A 16804-nucleotide genomic window follows, 5' to 3' on the forward strand; every position below is an offset into this window, starting at 1 on the left:
ACCCAGGACGCGCGAGCACGAAAAAAAAAAGTTTGGGAACCCGTCGTCGTGTCTTGGCGCTAGTTTATTTTTAAACCGTCGGCCGACGTCACGTTGACGTATTTAGCGTGACGCGGCGGGAATAAATATTCTAGTGGGTAGACGCCACATGACGCGCCTTAATCGCGACAGGTGCTATAATCTTATATACCCGCCGTTAACTGACTCTCGAAAGCGCAGACTACTACCCTGGCGTCGCCTTTCGCCTTATGACCAATTACACCCCTATATTTGAAGGGGGGGACCAATTTTCTGGCTAATCTCTCTCCGTCGAGGTATTTGCGTTTTTTGTTTAAAAAACGCGCCAAGTTTTTTCTTTTAATGCGGATGGGGATAAAGCGTTTGATGATCTATTGATATCAGAACAGTTGAAGCTACTAATGGTCGTAATTAGCCGGGCCTTTACATTCGTCGGTGGCTCGCGTCCAATTATTATTAAAACCCTCGTGTTTCACCGACTTCCGCGAAAGTCTTTTCTATAGAGACTGGGCCGAACCCAGTAGTCGAAAATTCCATTCTTATCGTGTAATTTCCACGCCGTCTTCGTAATAAAGCCTGTATTTTTCGCTCTCCGCGTTTAGCCCATGATTCGCTATCATGACGCGCGCTTTTGAAGGAAAAATAAAAAAAACACGACGGAGAAGGACATTCGTCATAATCTCGAGAGAATTCTATCGGAATTTTGGTTCCATCCGAAGATAGGGCTAGCGTCAGTTTCATTTCTCCCCGCTACTTTATTGGTATAAAAATTAAGTAATACCGGAAGTACGATAAGCGGTTTCTTCTATAATCTCGGTTACGAGTAGGTCTCGCGTATTATCACACTCGAGTTTTTCCCTATTTCTCTCTCTCTCTCTCTCGATGTAGATAAATCTTAGCGTGGGGTAATTGAAAAAAATGTAGTGAATCGGAACGCGAACCGAAGAGCGATAAAACGTTCTCCATTCAGTCGAATTTTCGGCGCGCTGGCTCTCCTCCGCAGTTTGCCGAGTTCCGATGTTGAAAAGAAACCTTTTTGCGTTGTAAAGTGAGTTTTAGCGTAACTTTCTACATGTAAAAGAGGGTAGATGTTTCTTGTGAAATTCCTTTTTTTTACTTTCCCCCTATTGAACAATCTTGGAAAGTTTCGAAATGTTCCCTGACATTTTTCTCGGGGTCAAAAGATTTTCTTTTTCGTTTCTGCGCGTTTAACCGGGTTTTTAGCGGAGCAGCAGCCATCTATCGTAGTAGCTAGGAACTAATTTCCTATCCCTATCCTTTTCTCCCCCCCCCCACCCCGAGGTTCGTTTTCTTCTCTTCGTTTTTCCTCAATGCAGCGGGCGCCATCTATGGATTTCTAAACCAGTTTTTTTATATATCAATAGGTGGCGGCACTTGTTTCAAGATTCCAAAGAAATAGAGACAAGCGCGAAATTTAAAAGCAGTTTTGGGCAAACCAGATTAACGAATAGGTTATAAACTTAAAATTTAGCGATAAAATTGTATCTATAATTTTAAATATTACGTTTGACACGTGCTAGTATTATTTTTATTTAAACAAAGAATTTAGTTACGCGTAATTTAAGTTTGGGAACTAGGCCTGGTGATATAAACCCTTTTGGATTCCGAGATAGGGTGATGTTGTACGTGTAGAAATTTCTTAATAAGAAAATGCAATCTTGGCGGTGTGGGTATCGTAAAATTAAAGGGTTTAGGTTTTCCGAAGCCATGTGGTTCATTTTTCTAAAGGGGTGAGAAAGGGGAGGGCCGAATAATTTGGACGTAGATGACAAAGGCGGGGGGGGGGGGGTGACACGACGTTTTCGGAACTTAAAAGGCTTTACCGGCATCATTAAAACTGACTCGCGCGCCTGGTTTTAAAATATGCCTTGTTTTCCCGATTCAGGGGGGGGGGGAATTGCCTTAGGCCCTAATATGGCTAGTAATAATGGCATTTCGTATTTAACGAAAAGGATCAGGGAGACGCCAATTCGACTCGATCTAGTAGGGCACCACCACGGCCAAATATTATCAACTTCGATATTATCTATCTATTACGTATTTAGCGTTATGAAACGCGTATTAATTCCGAATTATTTACGTGATTTATTGGGGGGGTTTTTTCTAGCAGGTATGTTCACGCTTAGTAACAGTCTATTTTTGAAGCGCGTCTTTTCCCCTCGCTCTCCAGACTGCTATGTTTAGATTTGTTTTTAAAGTTTGGTTGGGTGGCCTTTTTCCACTCTCGAGTGTCTTAAAATATGGTGCAGTTTTGTATGTTTTTGTTTTCTCGAAGAGGAGTAACATTTTCGAACGTAAAAATCATTTCGATTTGGGAGGTCTGTAATACCGTGAGAGTGTCTCGTTTATTCGCTAAAAATGTTGTACATTGTATTTTTTTACTTTAACTTGTATAAAAACTGATTGGTTTTGATTTTTTTATTATATTTAAGGATGCGTATTCTAGGACGTCGACGAAGCATCTTGCTAATTACCATTTTGGACAAAACTGGTTTTCACGATGATCATCCAGATGGATTTAAGATATCTGAGATCATTGTGAAAGCTGATTTTGTTGTTCGAACGACGTCATTTTGCACGAGCCGTTTCCGTCGTCCGCTCTCCGCCTTCGAAGTGGTCAGATTTCGTTTCCATTGGTTATTTATTTCGCTCGTTGCGACTTCTGTCTTAAAATTGTTTTTTTTATGTTTTGGTGGAATGATTTGCTTTGTGTAATTTTTAAACGCTTTTATTTAATCGCTCGAATTTATAGAAAGTATAAAAAATAGTTTCTATTTAAAAGACCTACTTCCAATCTATATAGTGTTATTATATTAATTTATACATTTTTTTAAAAGGTAAAAAGTATAGGTTTTTTTCTGAGGTATGTTTTTGTTTTACAGATCAATTTGTTAATGATTATTAGTTTAATAAAGAATTTAACGCGAATTAAGCTGTTTTTTTTCACCTATATTATTAACTATGTATCTAAACGATACTGAACGACCAGCGTCAGTTCGTTTTTGGTTAAGGTTAATTCTTAATTACCTGGAGTTTTGGTTAGTGAGATTACATTCAACGGTTTATTTTTAAGTAACCGTAGGGACCATTTTAAATTGAGTTACGAGGGTAACAATTTGAGTCGTCCCCTTTTCGCAAATTAGTTGAAATTGAACATTTTTTTGCGTAGGATTTTGGGCTTCTTAAGAAATGTCCCCGACAGCGGCGCCGCTCAGACCAGCGAGGTCGCGACTCAAATATATAATTTGAAGACTTTCTCCTAATAAACAAAGTACTGAAAATTAATTCCGCATACAAAAATAAACGATAATTTTTTTCCTTATAAAATCATTTACATTTTCTTCGTAGATAAGATTAAATTTGTATAGATATCATTTTCTTAAAAAAAAATATGACGGTCTTTCGCTTTATAGCATTTATCAATTGCGTAATTAATCTCGCGCGAATTTAAGAGTTCAAGCTCCGAAGCGAAGGCGCATTTTAGTCGTTGCTAGTAAAAAGTTCCAAGGTTAATCGCGGGGTCGGGTTGAAGGGGTTACGTTGAGTACCCCGACCAGGCCCCCCCGTCGACTTGCATTCCTTGGTAGTCGTTATCGTAGTACGGCGTTGAGGCGTAAGCCAACGCGTAGGCGCTGTAGAATGGTTGATTCGGAGGGGTCAACGGGGTCAAAGTGGACAATGTCGGAGGGCATTCTTCGTGGACTCCGGGCGTGACCCCGATAGCCGGAAGTTCTCCGTATTCTCTGGAGCGTCTTAAGGAGCTTCCGTATCCGAGGGTCATCGGCGTGGCCGTGGGAGCCGACCAGTAAGTTGAGGTGGTCGAACCGAAGATCGAAGCGGTGGTTAAAGGAGGCGGCGGCGGTGGTAATGGCGCTGGAGGGTTGTTGATGGCCATGGCCGGGTTGGTCTCCGGCGGTAAGTACTGGTCCAATTCCGACGTGTCGACCGCTTCCAGAGCGTCCGAACTAAGTTGAGTCACGTCCACGTGACTGAAGTCGATTGGTTGACCGGAAGTTTGAGATCCCGCCACTCCTACGACAATGAAAAATATGTTTTTTTAAGTAGGTGGTATTTGTAGCGTGAAGATAAAATCGAGGGGCAGGTCACTTCCATTTTGGGTGCGTCTTAAGCATAGTAAAATGATTAAATCAGGGTAATCGTGATTAAACGTGATTTAATCAACTTAATCGTGATTAATTTGAATTTAATCAAAATAATCACGATTAAATCTGATTTAATCGTTTGAGGGGTGCGTCGTTAATCAAGGAAGTGATCTGCCCCTCGGATCAAATTTGGTGTATACCCGTTCCTCTCTTTCGGTATATTCGCCTCGTGCGTCCTCGGACTTGGAACTGGCGGTTGGAGGACGACGGAGCCGCGCCGCTGGACCTGTCCACGTCTCGCTCCTTCTTGACTTCGTACACCGTTGGGCCGTCGTCCCTCGGGGTGGTTGGCGGGGTCGGAGGCCCCTGAGGAGATAACGAATCGGATAGACCAGCCATCCTGCTCTCCAAACTTCTGCTTTGACCCCTGACAAACAGAAATTGTATTTTTACTTTATTTTGGTTATTGTTGACTGAACGACGTGGTAGTGGATACAATAGTGATAAATTATCATTTCACGTTGTATTTATATGCTAAACCTTGATTTTATTACTTAAATCAGAGTTGCCACAGTTTTTTCAGATTCAAAGTCTGACTTTTCCAGATTTTCCCTCACTTAATTTGTGCCATAATTTTAACCTATATTGTAGTAAATATTTCCTATTTGCAACCAAAATGAAAGTCCCTGACTTTTATACTATTTTTTAATATTCTATGACTTCTATGAACTTCTAGCCATATTCTAATTCCCTGACTTTTTCATGAATTCCAAGTTTTCCAGCTACTGTGGCAACCCTGTACAGGGTTGACCTGGAAAAGTCGGGGAATTTGAAAATGTTTCCAAAATGTCAGGGAAAAGTCCAAGAATTTGAAAATGGGCCCAAAAAGTAAGGGCATTTTAAAATGACCCCAAAAAAAATCAGACAAATAAATTTTTGAAAGAAAATGTTTTTCAAGATTTTTACCTCAAACCACTCATTTATTCTACAAAAATGGTCAGGGAAAATTTGGAAATTTGGTCAGGTAAAAACTTGGAAATGGCAGGGAATTTAATTCCGGAAAATTTGTACGAACCCTGCTGTAAATTTTTTAGGAAATAAAAGATTTATGTAAATGTTTTGTTGAATAATGTATAACTTATTATATTCGCTTATGCGACATTTTCTGTTTTTTTTTTTCATATTTATCTCTCGAGAGAGAAATTGGTCAAGATGACGGTCATAGTTCGAAGTAAGGGGTCAACTATCCACGTTCACATAACCAATGATGGTTAGTTAGTCTCCAAACCAATATTTCGAATTTAATCTCGGGAAACCGCCAACGAAATCGATTTAAATCGAATCAATGCCGATGTTAATAATGTCTTTCATCGTGTAAGGGACCCACAGCGACGTGACAAAAAGAAAAATTTAATTACAGAACTTCCCCGGCACTCTAGCTATAAATTTTTTTGGGGTAAGCCTCTTTCATATTTCTTTGAAGTTGACCAGATGTCTCTTATGGCGCAGGCGCGCGCTCCAAAAAAATAGTGCCCCCCCGCCCCCTTCGCAAACCCGGATTTAACTTTACATTAGAACCGAGGCAGTTTCTCGTACAATTTAGGACCATTCGACGTAACGTCACTTTTATACTTAACGAAACGCTGAAAACGGAACGAGAAAGCCTGGCTTGCAGCTTGCTTAGAAATCGAGCATCTAGAACCTATTTTAGCCCTCGTTTGAGAGGAAGAACATTGTATCTGCTAATTCTCAGCGATTTCGCCCTCCCCCTTTACAATCCAACCCGTAAAAAAAAAAGAGAGAGAAGTGGGGGGTAGCGGAATAATAATTTGGTAAGGGTGAGTTTGCGCCCATGACTGCAGAAATTGAATATCACTGTGACGTTCTTCTAAAGTCGCTGGAATTTTTCGGGGCTATTATGGCGCGCGTGTCTCCACCAACGGTTCTCCTTTTTTACCCCTACTTCGTCGATTGCGACATTTTAACTCCAAAGTCGAAGGCCAGCAGACTGTACCGTCTCCTTAGTTTAGTCCCGTATTGTCAAGGATATCACCAACGTTTCTAGTTCTGTTTCGCCCTTTGTTATTATAGATTAAATTTATAGCTGGTGGCCCTATATAGCTAGATTAGTGGTTGTGACTATCCCCCCCCCCCTTCCCTGACTAGACTCGAAAGTAAATAAAAGGCGGCACTTTTTTGTACTCTTGACCGAGTCTCTTGATTTATTAGCGCGATGAAAAACTTGGCCGATAATTTTGTTCCTTCGTCTATTTGATAGAGCGAAACTTGTACCGGGAAAGGGAATTGATTAGCGTACAATTCTCGTCGCTAGTTGGATAATATAAAAGTTTACGTTATAAACTTTTTATCTGATTGAAATATGCAATATTGGCGAATCTCCCGAAAGTTCGTGTCTCATACGAGCTCGGAGGTAAAGCGTGTGGAGACGCGTCTACAGGGGTTACGTCTATTTTTGGCCTATTATTTTGGACCTCTACTTGGAATGCTAATCGCGGCAGATTTTCGTCTCGATGTAGCTGACGGTTTTTTTGACGTCACTATGCTATATAAAGTTGAGTGACGGCACTTGTAAATATAAATATTGAAGGGTAAAAAGTTAAAAAGACCACTGTGCGTACAATAAAATTAAAGTTTTATTAAAAACTACTCGTCTAGTTTTTAATAAAACTTTAATTTTATTGTACACACAGTGGTCTTTTTAATTTTTTACCCCTTCAATGTCACTATGTTAACTTAACAAACAACAACGTGAGAGGGGAGCGCGCGCCAAGGGGATTTTCTCTCTCGTAGGCGGGGCCAAAGCCGTCAGCGTGATCTTACCATACGCGATACGCCAGGATAAGCATTCCAAGTAAAGGTATGGATTCTGGCTTTGGATTAGGGTAAACGGGAGTATTACCTGAATGTACTGGAGTTCTTAGACGCCGCGCTGCCATTTTTCTCGGTTTTGACCTTCTGGTTTTTGCCAGTTTTAACATTTTGAGGGGAACTGTTTCCGTTTCCGCCATTATTATTATTATTGTTGTTGTTGTTGGTTTTTCTTCGACGAGGTTGGTACTTGTAGTCGGGATGTTGGCATTTGTGGATCTGCCTCAATCTTTCCGCCTCTTTCACGAATGGACGTTTTTCAGATTCGGTGATAGATCTACAGAAATTGACAAATTTAAGGTAACGTATTGCTAAAACACAATCAACGTGAAATCATAGGTTTTAGCTGTGTCAACTCGCCAATAGTCATGCTTCGTAAAAAACTGGCGTACATAGAAAACCTGGGAATATCGTGGAATTTGGTTGTTAATGAAAATAACCGGGAATAGGTTGTTAATCAGAATATAGGGGAATTAGGTTGTTTATCAAATATCAGGGAGTTAGGTTGTTACTAAAATATAAGGGAATTAGGTTGTTAATCAAATAACCTAGTTAATCAAATATGAGGGAATATGATTTTAGATTGTGGACTAAAAATGAGGGAATTAGATTGTGGACTAAAAATGAGGGAATTAGATTGTTGACCAAATATATGAGGGAATTAGATTGTTGACCAAATTATGAGGGAATTAGATTGTTGACCAAAATCATGGGGAATTAGATCGCTGGTGGAATTATCCGGAAAACTCCAAATATGAAGTATAAATCGGGTAAATTTGTTAGGGCGGACAACATTCTAGCCAATAACTTTCATTAGAGGATAATTAAAGCGTAATTCCCAATTTGAGTTAGGACCTTTAAGAAATTAGCTACTTTCCACCTTGAAAAAGGTGGAAATATCAGGGAAATCGGTTTGTATGAACCCAACGTACCGTAGACTTGGCTTTGTTTAAAGCGCCCTCTAAAAACCGAGGGATACGTGGCTGTTGTCAGTGGTGACGACGTGCTCCGATTGACGTTATCTCATATCGTAAAACGATTGGACTAAGTGTTCGGGATCTTACGTCTAAATCTCTGCCCGCGCTGTTCTTGTCAATCTGATGAATCTTAGATTGATAAGTGACAGTTTACTGGCTAAACATAACGTTGGGAATTTTCCTACGAGCCTGAGGGGGGAATAACCTTTTAACCTTTAATAGATACGGGGGAGCTCGTCACTGTTTGGCCTCGGCTCCTCGTTTTATATACGTATTGCCATAAATTCAACGACAAAAAAATGCGTCTTAGACAGAAATGTTACGATAAATGAAAGTTCTTGGGTGGGTTTTTAATGTCTCGATATTATTGATATTTTATACATTCCAGAAGTCGTAAAAATATTTTTGCGTCTATTTTTAAGCCTTGGCAATAAGAAGACCAACTTAAGTTTCGCGGTTAAGATTAAACGGGGCTCCGGGGGTAAGGGGGGTGTCTCTCTACTACTTGGCGATATTTTTGAAGACAAATGTAACTCAGGAGGGTTCGAGGGGCCCGCTCGCTCAGCGCGGTGAAATGTAATGACCAAATTTTACCGGCTTCCTATAATTTAACGTGACAGTAAGTGTACGTAGCTTTCACCTATTCCCACGCCTTCGGGCGCGTTATCAAATGAAAGTAATTCTGGGATCTAAAATTTTAACTCCGCTCGCCGCCGCCAGATGCGCTCAGCCGACCGCGAAATGGCGGCGTCGCAGTTCCCCGCCAGGGGTCGCTGCTGGAAAAGATCCCTACTATGCCGCCTCCGACGCAACGGCGGATCCGCGCGAGCCTCTTTTCTGGAGGAGGAGGAGGAACTCTAATAAGAAAAGGGTCTCAACAGGTGATTCGGGAACATTTCCCTCTGATGGATGATAGATCCGTTTGAAAAAAGCCGACTCATCTTTGGAAAGAGCGCGGATGACATCTCTTTAAATAACTCGGCCCAGTAATCCCCCGCCTTCAGTGTCTCATCTTACTGACGTTTATTAGTTTATTGAAAACACTTTGAACAGTATAATTAATACGGAATATTTTTTGAAATATGTCTTGACATTTTTTGGAAGAGGGCGTTCAAAATATTTTTCCTGTCAATTTTCGGCACGATTTATTTTTTAATTCAATCAGATTTAACACGAGATTTTATTTATATTTATTCAGATTCAACTAGAGATCTGGTTTTTATTAATTCAGGTTCAACTTGAGATCTTGTTTTTATTAATTCAGATTCAACTAGAGATCTTGTTTTTATTAATTCAGATTCAACTAGAGATCTTGTTTTTATTAATTCAGATTCAACTAGAGATTTTGTTTTTATTCATTCAGATTCAACTAGAGATCTTGTTTTTATTAATTAAGATTCAACTCTTTTTTTAATATAAGATTGAATACGAAATTTTTAATTTTTTAATATTCGATCAAGGTTATGATTTAATTTATTCAGATTAAACTAGAAAACCCCTTTTGATTTATTCAGATACAACTCGAGAACCCATTTTAATTTATTCAGATTAAACTCGAGAACCCCTTTTAATTTATTCAGATTAAACTCGAGAACCCCTTTTAATTTATTCAGATACAACTCGAGAACCCATTTTAATTTATTCAGATACAACTCGAGAACCCATTTTAATTTATTCAGATTAAACTTGAGAACCCCTTTTAATTTATTCAGATACAACTCGAGAACCCATTTTAATTTATTCAGATACAACTCGAGAACCCATTTTAATTTATTCAGATTAAACTCGAGAACCCCTTTTAATTTATTCAGATACAACTCGAGAACCCATTTTAATTTATTCAGATACAACTCGAGAACCCATTTTAATTTATTCAGATACAACTCGAGAACCCCTTTTAATTTAATCAGATTAAACTCGAGAACCCCTTTTAATTTGTTCAGATTAAACTCGAGAACCCATTTTAATTTTTTCAGACTCAACTCCATAACTATTTTTTATTTATTCAGGTTCAACTGGAGATTTTGGAATTTGTTAAGATTAAATTCGAGAGTTTGGTTTTAATTTATTCAGATTCCACTAGATAACCTTTTTTTAATTTATTAAAATTCAACTAGAGAACCTTTTTTATTTTTTTCAGATTCAACTCGAGAACTATTTTTCACGATAACGTTTTTTAACTTATTAACTTTCAATAAGAACACGTATTTTTACATTTAAATTAACGCAAATTTTAATTTTTTTAAACGTTGAATTATAGTCATCAGGAAACCTTGGTAACATAACGCAACCGACCAAGTATTTAGGTTAATAAGAAATAATCAACGCGCCAGTTTCCTTTTCGGTAAATAAATAAGCGAGCGATTCACCGGAAATCTAAATCTTAAGAAAAATATCGTCATACGGAGAATGTGTCGTATATATTTTTTTTTACTGAACTATCCGTCAAGCATCTCGGCCTATTTCGTAAGAGATCTGAGACACTCGAAGACGTATCCGCTCCGGTCGGTGTTAAGTAATTCTTCTGGTCTAAAAAAGGTTGAAAATGACGGAGAAACTAACCACGACAAAAGCGGGCAATGTGCGCAATGTACGCCAACATTCTAGGTCTAACAATCCGCGGCGCTCGCGCCTTCGAAAGGTCAACGATATACGGACGCCTTCATTTTTTTTCTCGTACATTTTAAGAGTCGGATAACGGGCTATTCTCTCCCTCCGCCGCTGCAGACTTGGAAATGACTATGGCTGAATGACTAAGAATTTGCGCAGGCCTCTCGCTGTAACCGCGCGTTTTTACAGCACGAACTTGACTGGAGTTCCTATATTTTTCCGGCTAAAACGCGCGCGTATCAGTCGGGTGACGAGTTTTTCTGTCGGCTTCTAACAAAGACAATACCGATTTTTTGCCCTAAATTGGATTTACAGTATTTTTACGGGTAATTTTGATATAAATTCTTCAGTTTCCTTCAGTTTATGAAGAAAAACGAAATTGTTTTACAAGACCTCTAGGCGATTTTAATAAAAAATACTTTTGCTTATTTTAATTTAATATTTAAGCAAAGTTTATATATTTCTTGATTAATGTGAAATTTTAACAAAGATATTTTTAGTGAAAAATAAATTTTATAGCACTAATTATTTAATGGCAACTATTATGGAATGAATTAGGCATGGTCTACTTGTTTTTGCTACGGGTTTAATCTATGCAATATCTATTAATTAATAAATACATTAAGATTACACTATTTAAATAACTGCAATATCATTCAATGAGTAAAAAAATAAAATTACAGTATTTAAATAACTGCAATATCATTCAATGAGTAAAAAAATAAAATTACAGTATTTAAATAATCAATCATCCAATAAGTCAAGAAATTAAAATTCCATTATTGAAATAACTGCAATATCGTTCAATAAGTAAAATAAAATAAAATTCCAGTATTTAAATAACTGCAATATCGTTCAATAAGTAAAAAAAAACTCCAGTATTTAAATAACTGCAATATCGTTCAATAAGTCAGAAAAAAACTCCAGTATTTAAATAACTGCAATATCGTTCAATAAGTAAAAAAATAAAATTCCAGTATTTAAATAACTGCAATATCGTTCAAAAAGTAAAAAATAAATAAAATTCCAGTATTTAAATAACTGCAATATCGTTCAATGAGTAAAAGAAATTTCGTAAAAATATTTAATATTAATTTCGTAAAAATCTATTTTTCAAAATGTTTTATAAACTCCTGGTTTAAAATATTTACCATTTCCAAAAGTCTATAAAAAACCCCGTTCGGGAGTGGGGGGCATTTGATTCTAATATAAATATTTGGTCATAAGGGCGGCTTTCAATGTTTGAACAGCAAAATTGGGTTTGTTCACCTCGAATGATTTAGATTGGGAATTGATATTTGGGGGATACTCGCGGTATATTTATATTTCGCGTACGTATTGGGGGATCAAAGCGGGCCACCCGAAATTTAGTGGATCCGACGCCGCGGAATGAAAACGGTGGTCGTAAAGTTGAAGCGTCGATGCTACTGTCATTGCGGGTCATGGTTTATGTTAAGAAAGGGGCTCGCCAGGGAGGCTTCCAGGGGCACCTTTTCGCCTCTTCGTATTCGCCAAAGTCCGAGAATTTTTATGGCGTAAACATTGCCATCTTTTATGGTGGCGAGGGGCGACCGTTAAGGGGGCGCCGCTATATTTGATAACTGAGGTACTCCGTGTTAGCATTGCAAATATCCAATACGCCAATTTGATATTAATACGCGAAATTTGCCGATTTACTAGAATTTTAAGTTAATTTCGTACACAAATCAAGATTTTTGGCCAGCGTTATAATCTATAAGTTTATGATCTAGGCAGGTTTTTGCTAGTGCAGGGTTGCCACAGTTTTTTCATATTCAAATTCCCTGAATTTTCCAGGTTTTCCCTGACTATCTCCGGAGATTTTCCCTGACTTTTGTGGAAAAAATTTGTATACCCTAAATTTTAGTAAAGGTTTCCTATTTGCAACCGAAATTAAATTCCCTGAAATTTCCCTGATTTTTAGACAAATTCTTAAAATTCCCCGACTTTTCACTGATTTTTAGACCCATATTCAAATTCCCTGACTATTCCAGGAATTTCAGGTTTTCCAGGTACCGTGACAACCCTGTAGTGCTAAACGCCTCGACGGTGAACGACGCAAAAAATCTCCGTTAGGCCTAATATATTTTTTGCGTCGACCCTTGCCGTCGTGGCGTTTTGGTCCTTGGATTGTACAAATTAAACTATCTTTGGGTTAGTAAACAAAAGGATGAACTTACCTCCATAATTTCCCTAAGGTCTTGGACAGCTCGGCGTTGTGCAGATGCGGGTACTGATCGGAGAGTTTCCGGCGGGCAGCCTGAGCCCAAACCATGAAGGCGTTCATGGGTCTCTTGACGTGACCTTTCCTCTTGCCTCCGTCCTCGGAGCCCTGACCCTCGGCGCTGGCTGCCGCGGCCGCTGCCGCTTTCGCCGCTGCGGCTTTGGCGGCTGCCTGCGCCGCTGCCGCCGTGACCAGCGACCAGTCGTATCCGTCCAGTACCTTGGAAACGGCGTCCTGGATGGCCGCGGGCACCGACTCTTCGTCCGAAGAGGATGGATAGTTGGAAGATGGCCCGTTCGAGTTTCCGGGAGAACTTGCCTCCGCTTCGCTGCATTCCATTCTCCCTTCCAACGGCGGGACAAACCCCCCTTACCTTTCAAAAACCAACGACTCTCTCTCTCTCTCTCTCTTGGAAATTTCTTAATTTACACCTGCGGAAAATATTGACGCGTATGAGAACGAGACCTTCGTGTTTATTTTCGAAAAAAAGTTTATAACTATTTAATATACCCCCAATTTCGAATAACGCGTTCGACCAATCGCTACCTGAAAGTAAAAGTCAAGTAAGTCGAGATACGTGATTTTTGAAAGAAATTCAAAATGATTATCCTTCAGTGTTTTTAAATTAAGGCGACTCAATACAAAATTTTCAATATATATTTTTCACTCTATTTTTATCAATTTTCATTTTTAGATTATCATTGTTATTACGCTAGATTTCGAACTTTAAACGGGTTTTTCTCAAATGGGGGTTTTCAGACTGGCTTGACTCTTGCTCTAAGGTAGCGCAATGTAGTTATTGAATAGAATGAAAAGAAAATGTCACTTACTATTACGAGTGAAATTCGTAAACAGTCGCGTTTAGACAGGAATCCCGAAATCGCTCTTTCCTAAAATATTTCTCCGTAATGCACTCTATCTAAGCCGTGGCAAGCTTGTGCCGCGTTCGAGCTGTGGCCCAACTGCCAGCATTTTCGCCCGCCCCCCCCCCTTATTTTCGTAATTCCTCTCCTCCCGCGTCTCGTATCCTAAAAAACCTACTTCCTTCCGGATGGAGGGGATGATTGTAAGAGGCAGTGGAGGGGGATGCCGACACACACACACGCACGGAGAGAGGCGGGATCTAATTCCCACCAAATCCCGCCCATCCAATAGCCTCATTGGCCGATGGGAGCGTCAATCATCGAATTAATTTCTCTTTTTATTTTAGCGAAAAATAAAAATGAAAGAAAAATGTTTTGTTTACGTTTTCGTCTTGAGTGAGGGCTTCGGGACCACTCGCTAGTCGGGATTCGAAAATCACTAATGGTCGATTTGCACGGTAGTTTATTTTAATATTTAATATTTATATTTAAAAATATTTCGGAGTCTGCCTGTTAAATATTTACGACGCTAAGAATGCTGTTAATTTGTACCGGTAATAAATTATTAATTTTTTTTATATAATAATGGCAATAAAATCGCCTAGACCTATGGTGGTGCTTTGGCTATTAACTAAGCTATTTTTATTTATTATTATGGTTTAATTACGTTATTTTAATTTAATTAAGTTTTGTACCAAAAACAAACAAACAATTCTAAATTAATTGAGTATGATTTTCGGGTAAATGAACTCGTTCATAAAATAAATTATATATTTTTTTATTATTTATAAATTTTGAAAAATTATATATGATCGTGATGATGATAATAATATTAATATTTAGTTACTCTTATATGACCCTAACCGTTTAAATGATACAATTCCCTCGAATAATAAAAATCGCATTAGTATAACGACAAATATTACGTTATATAATTCGAAAATCGTGTCGTAATATTTAAACTTAATAGCGGTATTAAGTGTCGGGTCAAATAGAAAAGTTATTTTATTTTATATTTTTTTTCCAAATTCACGTACCTATTAAGGAAAAGGGGAAATAAAAAAAATGGTTGAAATGTTTAAGCGTCATTTTGAAAAAGGTTATCCGGAATGTTTCCAACTTGACGCGACGTCTTAGCTGGCACCGAATACTACGCCTAGCTTTACCCTTTCTTTAGCGTAGAAGCTCGATGTCAGGTGACGCGATCGTCGGTATCGGTACGATATTTAACTCTCCATTTGATCGGAAGATGGCGGGAGGCGGGGGAGAATGGCGGCTCGTAATAACAGCCCGTCGACACTTCTAACGTGCTAAAACATTATGCCTTTTCTGGATGGCCACTCTCCTCCGGGCGTTCATTTAGGCCATATAGTCCCCAACGCGGCACGAGTATTCCCGAATCTTTTGTTCGCGGAACGAGTATCCATCTGCGCCTGAAGGACTTGAGGTAAACCGTCAACACCGATATTTTATACGCGGATATATAAATATATATATATATATATATATATATACGAAGCTTTCCTTCTCGACGAACAATGTGGAAAAAAATCGCTTGTAGTGGATTACCTAACGTGTTACATAGGAAAGTCAAGAAGTATTATAATAGCCGTAGAAAATACCCTGTAATAAGGAACGCGTTTTATATTTCTTTTTCCCGTCGAGAGGGGGCGCCGCGTATCGTTGATCTTTCTCTCTCTCTCTCTCTACTAGTTTTATCCACACTCTTGATGGACCGACCGAGAAGTTAGTGTCCGTTCACGGTCTTTCTTTTCTATAGAAAAAGAATTTATCGCCTATGGTTATATCATCTGGCGAGCGGCCTACCCGATTATTAACCTTCAGCCGAAAAACGCTTATTTTGACGCGTTTTCGCGTTTCATCTCTCGCTCGCCCCCCCTCCCCTCCTAACAACGCCCCTTGTTTTTGTTGCGCGGGTGATGCTCTTATACTAAAAGTGCCAATCTGCAATACGCCAATGCCAGAGATTCCTTAACCGCGTTGTGGCGTTTGGATATACCCCCAAGTTGGTTTAAATCAGATTGAACTTTCCTTTACCGTTCGGATAATATATTTCGTGGTACCGGGGGGGGGGGGGTCTTTTCCACATTATTATTTTTATTTTTCTCGTGAAACGGTTAAATTTTGAATTTATTCTATTATTATTTTGATGACGGTCAAATTACAGCATGGACTTAAATTTAGTCCCAGTATTCCATGAAAATATAGTACAATTTAAAGGGTATTAAATTATATTGTTATGTACTATTCCAATTGAGGCGATAGCCTTGGAAGTAGACTAACCGAAAAGTTCCGGTGTATCGCGCCTAAGCATCCCAATAGGGACTTGGTACAATGACGTCATAGAACAAAAATGTTACAAATATCCAAATATTTAAAAAAATATTCAAATATTTTATGGTATTTAATATTTGGATAGCGACTTGCACTAATTTATTAATTTAAATAAGGAGTAAAAGACAACGATATTTAAAAAGTGCGCAAGAACAGATTTTATTTAAAAAGATAAAAATGTTCCAATTTTTTACATCATCGACTCCAGGTCCCAAGTCTCGATTTAGACATCTATTTTTAAAAAACTTTTATTTTAAAAAATGTATTATTATAACCGAACTTATAAATAAGAGTTGTAACGCTAAACGGGTAAACCTCTGATGACGGACCAATTTTGCTGCCGAAACTAGTCGGGTTATATAACATTTTTATCTTTTTAAATAAAATCTGTTCTTGTGCACTTTTTAAATATCGTTGTCTTTTATTCCTTATTTAAATTAGTATTTTATAGTACTTTTTTTATGGGCAATCCATTGACCATAAATGTATGACGTATATTTCATATATACTATGTTATAATTTTCGGAGTAGGGTAAGAAGAGTAACGCTATGACGTCACCGATTCTGTGCAGTGGAAAATAGTTTGAGTCGGAGTAAAAACGTTTTTCCAAAATGGCTGCCTGTGACCTTTTTAGGCTTTTTAGCAGATAAATTCTGGCTAGCAGAAGACCAAATCCGATTTACTCTCTTTACACCTCCTTTTCAGAACGAAAATTGTATTTTCCG

At 38.4% G+C, this 16804-nt stretch overlaps 1 protein-coding gene across 2 annotated transcripts; it reads right to left on the bottom strand.

The window, feature by feature from the left end:
* Positions 1–2883: 2883 nt before the first annotated feature.
* Positions 2884–14477, bottom strand: LOC149932901 (transcription factor SOX-9-like). 2 transcript variants are annotated; one of them, XM_090155634.1, is made up of 5 exons: positions 13691–14477; positions 12817–13291; positions 7063–7308; positions 4343–4569; positions 2884–4071 (listed from the first exon to the last, which is right to left on the bottom strand). In XM_090155634.1, exons 2-5 carry the CDS (start codon positions 13197–13199, stop codon positions 3575–3577), a joined length of 1353 nt encoding a protein of 450 aa, XP_090011760.1. In that variant the 5' UTR covers positions 13200–13291; positions 13691–14477; the 3' UTR covers positions 2884–3574. The 2 variants fall into 2 exon arrangements, with proteins under 2 accessions (XP_090011760.1, XP_090011761.1); XM_090155635.1 differs by having other exon boundaries at positions 12817–14477.
* Positions 14478–16804: the final 2327 nt, after the last annotated feature.

This window comes from Leiobunum rupestre, chromosome 8 (genome assembly GCF_980474605.1).
Source record: "Leiobunum rupestre chromosome 8, qqLeiRupe1.1.hap1, whole genome shotgun sequence".
NCBI classification, from domain to species: domain Eukaryota; kingdom Metazoa; phylum Arthropoda; class Arachnida; order Opiliones; family Sclerosomatidae; genus Leiobunum; species Leiobunum rupestre.

Bases quoted from the DNA above. Each gene is read 5' to 3' on its own strand.
- LOC149932901 (XM_090155634.1), bottom strand. From the start codon at position 13,199: ATGGAATGCAGCGAAGCGGAGGCAAGTTCTCCCGGAAACTCGAACGGG. The intron at 7,309-12,816 runs GTAAGTTCATCC...CAATTTCTGTAG, and splicing joins ACCTTAGGGAAATTATGGAG to ATCTATCACCGAATCTGAAA. The intron at 4,072-4,342 runs GTATACACCAAA...TCATTGTCGTAG, and splicing joins ATACCGAAAGAGAGGAACGG to GAGTGGCGGGATCTCAAACT.